The sequence below is a fragment of the Brachionichthys hirsutus genome, unplaced genomic scaffold (genome assembly GCF_040956055.1).
Source record: "Brachionichthys hirsutus isolate HB-005 unplaced genomic scaffold, CSIRO-AGI_Bhir_v1 contig_759, whole genome shotgun sequence".
Taxonomy (NCBI): Eukaryota; Metazoa; Chordata; class Actinopteri; order Lophiiformes; family Brachionichthyidae; genus Brachionichthys; species Brachionichthys hirsutus.
Genome location: NW_027180965.1, coordinates 12,802 through 22,273, shown reverse-complemented (window position 1 = coordinate 22,273; position 9,472 = coordinate 12,802). Strand labels below are relative to the sequence as shown.

The 9,472-nt window shown below is 53.7% G+C and overlaps 1 protein-coding gene across 1 annotated transcript; it reads left to right on the top strand.

Annotated features, from left to right (window-relative positions):
- Window positions 1-503: 503 nt before the first annotated feature.
- On the top strand, window positions 504-8,143 carry LOC137917029 (gamma-tubulin complex component 3 homolog). Its single transcript, XM_068759914.1, has 23 exons — window positions 504-579; window positions 1,129-1,236; window positions 1,308-1,375; window positions 1,471-1,548; window positions 1,641-1,834; window positions 2,834-3,000; window positions 3,080-3,192; window positions 3,745-3,870; window positions 3,950-4,017; window positions 4,147-4,280; window positions 4,365-4,531; window positions 4,644-4,754; window positions 4,854-4,962; window positions 5,545-5,734; window positions 5,824-5,959; window positions 6,049-6,117; window positions 6,192-6,327; window positions 6,405-6,493; window positions 6,575-6,706; window positions 6,791-6,931; window positions 6,999-7,115; window positions 7,183-7,277; window positions 7,359-8,143. The coding sequence occupies exons 1-23, from the start codon at window positions 504-506 to the stop codon at window positions 7,423-7,425; spliced, it is 2,691 nt and encodes an 896-aa protein (XP_068616015.1). The 3' UTR covers window positions 7,426-8,143.
- The last annotated feature ends 1,329 nt before the right edge of the window (window positions 8,144-9,472 follow it).

The following is a 9,472-nucleotide window of genomic DNA, read 5'->3' as shown; positions in this document are numbered from 1 at the left end:
CATTTTTGGCCTTGTTAGTGAGACTTCTAACCATATACATGTATAGTTAAAATAAGTTTTGTCGGACACTGTGGTTACATCTACAAATGCCCGGAGGATGACAAAAAAAAATAAAAAAAGGATGGCATCTGAGGTATACGTGACCTGCTGAAATACTATATATTTATATATAGTATTATTATTATCCACTACTTGAATTCCTCGTGGGCAGCAAAGTACGAATTTGATTGAACAGGGAAGCTCGTTTAAATTCTTTACATGACATTAAACACTCTAAATCCCTTCAGAAAGTCAAGCAAGGTTAGGGCTCAAGTCACAATTTACATGCTCTTATTTTGAAGGATTTACGTCGCTAATTGCGCTTACGTCGTGGCTACGTAGAGTACGCTTTTCTGAACGTGCCAAAATGGCGTCGCTTACAGCGGAAGACTGGAGTTAGTTCGTATCAAAGTGTGGTATTTGTTCCGTTATTGGGTGGCGCGCGCACAGTTAGCCTGATCGATATGGCTACTCTGGATCAGAAATCACCCAACGTGCTTCTCCAGAGCCTTTGCTGCAGGATAACGGGGAAAAGCGAAGGTAGCTAGCATCATATAGCATTAGCATGCTCCGTTCAAGTACACAAAGTACGTAAGAAACGTCAACGCGAGCTGCATTTACAAATGAGCCTTTTTGTTGTTGTTGCCGTTCACATTCGTATTCACAGAATGTTTTACACGTAAATAAAACTATTACTTCGAACTTTGTCATTGACCGGTCACTTCGGCTCACCTTTTACACAAATAGCGACGTTAATCGGTGTTTTTACGTGGCTTCGGGCGGCTGAATCACGAGTGGTTCCTATAACGGAAGGGAGGAAAACTTTGAAATTACACCGAAATTAAAGCTGAAAGGCCTTTTGGTCGGATGCCGAACTGAATATGACCTTTGACCCGTTTCCAACGCAGCGGCTGCGTAAACAAACGCGTGCAAATTTTGGAATAAAGATTGAAAATCCTTTTTTTTCCCTTCTAGCTCTCGTGAGCTAACTGATTGGTTAGCTGGATGCAGACGTCTCAGAGGAAGGTTCTGCTTGTTGCCTTGAGCTTTTTGTTTGTTTGTTTGTTTGTTTGTTTGTTTGTTGTCCAGCTGAAGTCGCCCACCAGTTCCAGTATGCGGTGCGAGTCATCGGCAGCAACTACGCCCCCACCATCGAGCGTGACGAGTTTCTCGTCTCGGAGAAGATCAAGAAAGAACGTAAACGCAGTCGCAGGACGTTGGTGGAAAGCAGCGAGTATCGCCTCTTGAATATTCTGGTTCTGTTTCAGTGCTGAAGCAGAGGAGAGAAGCGGACGCCGCCCTCTTCTCGGAGCTGCACAGGAAGCTGCAGACGCAGGTTGGCGGTTCCGTTTCGCTCGCATCTTAAATGTTACCTCCAGAGTAAAATCTGGCTGTGATTATGTTCGGCCGACGCGTTTGTCTTCTGACCAGAGTGTTCTGAAGCATCGATGGTCCGTCCTCTACTTGCTGCTGAGCCTCTCTGAAGACCCCCGCAAGCCGTCCGGCAGGGTGGGGAACAAAACGCACCCAGATTCCTTTAGCTCTCTGTTCATGAGACTTTTTATTCATCTAAAATATCTTTGCCCCCCCTCCCCCTCCAGGTCGGGAACTTTGGGGCCCTCTTCGCCCAGGCCCTCCCGAGGGACGCCCACTCCACGCCGTTCTATTGCACGCGGCCTCAGAGCCTGGCCTTGAGCTACGGGGAGAGGAGCACCGTGGGCACCAGCGGCTTCGCCAGCCTGGGCGTGTACTCGCTGAACGGACCCACGCCGACGCCGCAGTCGCTGCTGTCTGGGTGAGACCGGTAGAAGACGCACCGTTACATCGATCCAAAGACGTCGTCGTCTGTCTTAGGAAAGGGAAACGGAGGGCCGTTTATTTACGCGGCGCTCGTCCTGTGAGAGACAGTCCGGGAGAGGACGCGTCGGTTAACACGACGGAATGGACTCCCCACTCAGCCTTTTCTAAATCCGTTTTTATGAGGCCATTTAATTCCATTTCTCCGCATTAATAATGCAGCTCGTTCAGATCCAAATGACCAGCGAGCACTCTGGAATCTAAATCCGGTCTCCAAACATAAAAGGTTTCCCCTGTAAAAAAAAAAACAGGGCGGTGCTTTTCTTTGTTTTTTTCCCCTTTTCTTTATTTGCATCATTTTTGGAACAATAGAATTTATTGAATTATAGAAATGTGCCTCGAACAATACATGAATGTGAGCGAGCGACATTTTAAACGACTTTATTAAGTTTCCATTGGATGTACTTTATATTGGGACACCGTGTAAAGCGTAAATTAAAACTCTATGCTATAGTTTGCAAATGAATGAAAGCAAATATGTGTTTTGAAAATAGCAATTAAAATATTTGAAATGTTGACTCTGAGAAAAGAAAATGGTTTTTGAAAATTACAGTTTAATTTTTAACTTAAGTTTTAAAAAAACGTTTTTTTTTCACATTATTTTTTAGGAACTGCTAAAAGTGATTTCTGGTTGAAAATGAACTTGTTTTCCTATTTTTGTTACAGCCAAACCACCTTTTCAAACATGCTCACCAAATCCCAAAAAGGACTTGTCATAAAAAAAAAAAGACGAAATTTCTAATTTTCAACATTTGTCTGTTTGTCTTGTTACATTTTTCAATTAAATATGGCGTTTCAATATTTAGCAAAGCTTTAATTCAGGCGTTCCAACCGTTTCTAAGCCTTTAGTAATATTATACTAAATTTAAGCTAAATGTTAAACAGTAGCTAAATTTGATCTCTTCATGAATTTTAATCCCAGATCTTTGTCTTTCAGGCAACCCCCTCCGTCTGCCGCCGGCGCCGTCCAGCCTCTGGGCTCCCGGCTGGCCTGGACTCTTCCCGTGAACTGTCCCCCCCCCTCCGCTCTGAACCCGCCCCCCGCCCGGCCGCCCCTCGCGCCCCCGGCTGCCTCTGCCAGAGTGGTCCGTCCTCCCCGGGACGGTGAGCGCCCTGGCGCCTCCGTGCGGCGCAGGTCTTGGTAAAAGCATCATCGTAAATTCTCCTCCTCCCGTGGGCGCAGGCGAGGTGAGCGAGGCGGCGCTGGTGCGCGACATTCTCTACGTCTTCCAAGGAATTGACGGCAAGTTCATCAAAATGAGCGCCCAGGATAACGGCTACAAGACAGACGCCAAGGTAGCTGAAGAGTTCGGATGCATTCCCTGTTTCGAATCACGACTGAGAAAAGGAAAGTATTCGACCCTTAAAAAGAGGCGCTGCTTGAACTCGCCGGCGACCCAGGTGAAACCCGCCAGCCTCATTTTGGGCGGGGCGCGTTCTCGCGTTGACGTGACGACGCGCCGTGCGTCGAGAGGCGAGCTGTTAACCGGACTTTAAAAGAATCAACGGATCAATACGAAGCTTTTTGGTTCCGAGCCACATCGATCTTTCCCCCTCTCTCTCTCTCTTTCGTGTCCATTCCTTTCAACCCCCCCCCCCCCTCCTCTTCCGTAGCATCGATAAGTGCGCCTCAGTCTCTCAGTGATGCTAAACTTAGCCTCGCGGTTAATCTGCTGTCACTGATGAAGAGCATCGGCTCTGAGTCACTCGTAGCTAGCATTAAGGGTAGCGTTAGCTCGTCGTAGATGCAGGTGAGAGGAGCCGATTGAGCGATCCTGCCCCCCCCCCCCTCCCCGATGCACCCCCAGGGACTTGGGTAATGGTGCGAGTGCTTTTCATCCCCACCAGGTCGTACTGTGCAAGTCCCTGAGGGACACCAGCAGCCGGCTAGCTGAGCTCGGCTGGCTCCACAACAAAGTCAGGAAGTACACCGACGCCCGGAGCCTGGATCAGGCCTTCGGTCTGGTCGGCCAGGTGGGTCCAAGTGGACGGCGTGCTGCTGTACCTGAGGACCCCCCCCCTCATCTCTGCCACACCTTGTTTCGTCCCTCAGAGCTTCTGCGCCGCGCTACATCTGGAGCTGAAGGAGTACTACAGGCTGCTTTCCGTCCTCCACTCCCAGGTGCGCGAAACAAACGCCCCCGCCGGGATGTAGCCGCGGCGCTCTTTATACCGACGCGTTGAAACTTCCCCCCCGCGCTCCGCCGTGAAACCGACGCTTCACCGTCTTCCTGTGTGCTCCACGCTGCGGCTGCAGGTGGAGGACGAGCAGGACGTGGACGCGTCCACAGGGCGGAGCCTGACGCTCAGGAGGCTCCTCGTCTGGATGTACGACCCCAAAGTCCGGCTCAAAACGCTGGCGGCGCTCGTCGACTTCTGCCAAGGTGCGTCGGGGGCGTCGACGGCGGCGAGGGGTCGAAGCGACGTTTTTTATTTCGCTTCGGTTCTGTCTTCTCGTGCGCCGGCAGGTCGGAAAGGCGGCGAGCTGGCGTCGGCCGTCCATTCGTACGGGAAAACCGGAGACCCGCAGATGAGGGCGCTGGTTCAGCACATCCTCAGCCTGGTGTCGCATCCCATCCTCAACTTCCTGTACAGGTGGATCTACGACGGCGAGCTGGAAGACACCTACCACGAGGTACGGCGCGCGCCGTGGCTCGGTGTGAGTTCCGCCCCTGCTTTCGGAGGCGTTTCCGTTGACCCGGTCTGGGAACTGAAACGGCGTGCGGCGTGTGCTTTCGTACGCGCAGTTCTTCGTAGCGTCGGATCCCAACGTGAAAGCTGATCGTCTGTGGCACGACAAGTATTCCCTCAGGAAGTCCATGATCCCGTCGTTTATCACCATGGATCAGGCCCGCAAGGTGCACGCACACACGCACGCACGCACACACACACGCGCACACGCACACGCACGCACGCCTCTCTCTCTATCTGACGTTCTCCGTCTGTCCCCTTTTTAGGTACTTCTGATCGGCAAATCCATCAACTTCCTGCATCAGGTCTGCCACGACCGGACGCCGCCGGGCAGAATCACGCCGGCGTCCAACTCCGCGGACACGCCCAAAGACGGTAGGAGACCCGCTTTCTCACGTGCACGCCGCGATTTCTCCGGCAGAGCGCGTGGAACAGCAGCGGTAACGATTTCGGACTTTATTGGTATTTTTAGAGTTTGTTTTGAAACTAAGGATATAAACGACCAATAAAGAGCCTCCTCATCGACGTTGCCGTGTCGACGGCCGGCAGCTGTCGATGCTCTTACCGCTCCCCCGTCCTTCTTCCCCTCCTCTTCATTATGAAGAGGAGCGAGTTATACTTAGGTCTCTTCTATTGATCCCGTCTGCATTGCTTGAAGGACGCGACGCTTTCTCTCTCCTCACCCGGTCGCTCGGCAACAGAGCAAACAGGATATTGGAGGGCAATAATTTATTTTAATACAGGCACACAAAAAACATATGTAAACAAATAATTGGTTGCAGTGTGCAAACTCACCACTAGATGTCAGTAAATCCAACAATTGTCTCCAGCTGGCCTGTTCGTGCAGGTTTCTGGGTGGCGTCTGCGCTCTCAGCGTTGTTGGTCGTCACGGCAACACCGTTCAAAGCCGTAATGCGTGTAATAATGATGCTAACGCACGCCTGCCGTCTCTCGTAGCTGCCGAGCTGCTGTCGGACCTGGAGGGGGCGTTCCAGGAGAAAATCGACGCCGCCTACTTCGACACCAGCAGGTACCTGCTGGACGTCCTGAACCGCGGCTACCTGCTGCTGGAGCACCTGCAGGCCATGAGGAGGTACCTGCTGCTGGGCCAGGGGGACTTCATCCGGCACCTCATGGACCTGCTCAAGTGAGCAAACGGGCACGCCTCTGCTTCCTCGCGCCGCCGAGCGCCGCTTTCATCGTCCCGCGTCCTCGTCCTCGTCCTCGTGTCCCCAGGCCGGAGCTGGCGCGTCCCGCCACCACTTTGTACCAACACAACCTGACCGGCATCCTGGAGACGGCGGTCAGAGCCACGAACGCCCAGTTCGACCACGCGGAGATCCTCAAGAGGCTGGATGTGCGCCTGCTGGAGGTAGCGTGCGTGTGCGCGTGTGCGCGTGTGTGCGTGTGTGTGTGTGTCTGCCTGCCGTAGCAGCTCAGCCATGTCTTTGTCCTGTCCAGGTGTCTCCTGGGGACACGGGCTGGGACGTGTTCAGTCTGGACTACCACGTCGACGGACCCATTTCCACGGTATGAGACGCGTGTGTGCGCGTGCGTGCGTGTGCGTGTGTGTGTGTGTGCGTGACCACGCCTTTGTGTCTCAGGTGTTCACGCGGGAGTGCATGGCCCACTACCTGCGCGTCTTTAACTTCCTGTGGCGGGCCAAGAGGATGGAGTACATCCTGACCGACATCTGGAAGGGCCAGATGTGCAACGCCAAGCTGCTGAAGACGATGCCCGGTAACGGCTCCTCGCGCACGCCGCGTTCCTCTTAAGCGCGCGCCCGCTTACCTTCTGCGTTTCTATTGGCCGCCCAGAGTTGTCGGGCGTCCTGCACCAGTGCCACATCCTGGCCTCCGAGATGGTCCACTTCATCCACCAGATGCAGTATTACATCACCTTCGAGGTGACGTCCGCCGACACGCCGGGCGTTCGGGCCGCCGCCCCGGGCCTTTGAGCAACGCGTGCTTTTTTTCCGACCGTCCAGGTGCTGGAGTGCTCCTGGGACGAGCTCTGGAACAAGGTGCAGCAGGCGCGGGACCTGGACCACATCATCGCGGCGCACGACGTCTTCCTGGACAGCGTCATCTCCAGGTGTCTGCTGGACGGCAGCAGCAGGGTGAGCGCACGCACACGCACGCACGCACACACACACGCGGGACGCGTGCGCGTCCTTCATGTCCTTCCCGTCTGTCCCCTCCAGTCGCTGTTGAACCAGCTGAGAGCCATTTTCGACCAGATCATCGAGTTCCAAAGCGCCCAGGACTCGCTGTACCGCTCGGCGCTGGAGGAGCTCAGCCTCCGCCTGCAGCATGAGGAGAGGAGGCGCCGGCGAGGGGAGGAGGTAGGGGGCGTGGCGGGGGCGGGGCTTCTCTGGGCTCAGCAGAGACTGACCTGCGTCGCCGGTCCAGGGTCAGTGGGGAGTTACAGCCGAGCAGGAAGCGGAGGAGACGAGGAGAATCCAGGAGTTCCAGGAAACCGTGCCGAAGATGCGATCGCAGCTCCGCATCCTCACCCACTTCTACCAGGTAGCCCCCCCGACCCCCCCGCAGGAGAAACCCTCCTCCTCACTCGTCTACCCGCTTCCCCCTCCAGAGTATCGTCCAGCAGTTCCTGGTGCTGCTGATGACCAGCACGGATGAGAGTCTGCGTTTCCTCAGCTTCAGGCTGGACTTCAACGAGCACTACAGGTGCGTTTAGAACCGCCCCCCCCCCCCCCCGCGTCCGGGGGCGAGCGGCGTGTCTTTATCATCCACTAACTCCGCCCACAGAGCCAAAGAGCCCAGGCTGCGAGCCTCGCTGGGAGCCGCCCGCAACCGACGACTGTCAAACATCTGACACGACTCGGGCGGGGCCGTCCGACTTCCTGGTCCGACGGAGCACGAGGTGCGAGTTCAAGGAGCCGCTCCAGCGCCGCGCTTCACCCGACGACTGATGACATCACAGCAGGACGCCGGGTCAGAACGGGACGGGAGGTCCAGGGACTCGAACTCAGAACGCCAGCAGAGGTGGATTAAAGCTGCTGCGTCCCACGAGGGAAACGAAACCGTCCGTCCCCCGGCACGGGATTTATGTATATAGATTATGCAAAAGTATATAAGTGTGTATCTTCCCACTAGGGTTCAATCATATATTGATATTTTTACAACTTTGTGTAAAGCCTTAGATCGGACCGTTTCCCGGAGGCGATTCCGATTTCAAGGCAAAATCCATACAAGTTCAAATATTTTTTATTTTCTGTTTGCACATTTAGGGAAAAGAGTTGGGAGAGTCAAGAGTTTACGTTTACGTCTTTAACAGTTCCTGTATCGTATCAGACAAATTCCATCAAACGGATGAGAAGTGGCGAAAGATGATAAGAAATAAACCTGCTTTTATTCGGCTAATTGCAGGGGTCGTGACCTTCATTAGCGTCTCATTCCGTCTTTCTGTGTCTTCTGAATGAGACGAGTCGACCGCAACAAACCTCACTAAACAAATGAGCCGTAAATATCCGATTTCTCTTCGAAGAATGTAAATATTTCTGAATGAGTGCCCAGTGTCAATAAACATGTCAACAAGGTTTGGCGCGGCGTCCTCTCATTTGAAAGCCTCGAGGGGAGCGATCGGGAAAAGTGTGATTTTGTGCGTATTAAATAAAACATGTTTCTCCGGAGGCAACGATCCAGTCAGAGGTTCAGATTCCCTGAAAATAGTCTGAACAAACCGGAACCGGGTCGGAAGCTTTTCCGTCAGGAGGATCGAGTCGGCAGGGCGAGGCAGGGTGGAGCAAACTTCAGGGCGTGGTCTCTTGATTTACATGTTCCCCTCTTTCGCATCACTATGTAGGGGGGTTAGGATTGGGGCTAAGGCTAGGGTTGGGGCTAGGGTTAGGGTTGGGGCTAAGGCTAGGGTTGGGGCTAAGGCTAGGGTTGGGGTTGGGGCTAAGGCTAGGGTTGGGGTTGGGGCTAAGGCTAGGGTTGGGGCTAAGGTTGGGGCTAAGGCTAGGGTTGGGGCTAGGGTTAGGGTTGGGGCTAAGGCTAGGGTTAGGGTTGGGGCTAAGGCTAGGGTTGGGGCTAGGGTTAGGGTTGGGGCTAGGGTTGGGGTTAGGGTTGGGGTTAGGGCTAAGGCTAGGGTTAGCTAGGGTTAGGGTTGGGGTTAGGGCTAAGGCTAGGGTTAGCTAGGGTTGGGGTTAGGGTTGGGGCTAAGGCTAGGGTTAGGTTTAGGGGGGGTTTTATCCAACATCCTAAGATGTTGGATGGGCACGGGCACAGGTGATCAATCACTTTCGCTTCAAATCTAGCCTGAGGATGGAGAGAATTCAAGGTAAGGAAAAAATAAGAAGGGTAAGGTAAGAAAAAAGAGGGAAGGTTGGCAGGAACAGACAAAGGGGAAGGAAGGGTTAAGTTTAAGTTTAGGGGGGGTAGAAGGGGTTAAGGTAATAATTGGGTTAGGGTTAGGGTTAGGGTTGGGGCTAGGGTTAGGGTTGGGGCTAAGGCCAGGGTTAGAGTTGGGGTTAGAGTTAGGGTTGGGGCTAGGGTTAGGGTTGGGGCTAGGGTTGGGGTTAGGGTTGGGGCTAAGGTTGGGGTTAGGGTTAGGGTTAGGGTTATGCGGCAGGTTTGGGCACCACGTGATCGTGGGTTCGAATCCCACCGGTTTTTGTGCCACGGCCGGGAATCTGCGACCCAGGGGCTTTTTTTCTGTTTTTTCGCACGACGTCACAAAAATTGTAAAAGCCTGTCGGGGCTCGAACCTGCGGTCCTCCCTTCCAGGTCCTGCTCCTCTACCCTCTGGGCCACAGACCCAGATACAAAACGCGGTCACCTTCACAGACCTCTGTCAGACTCAAGGCTTGGAGGGTGAGTAGAAGCAGCTGGAGCCGGATGATGGCAGGACAGGTAGGATC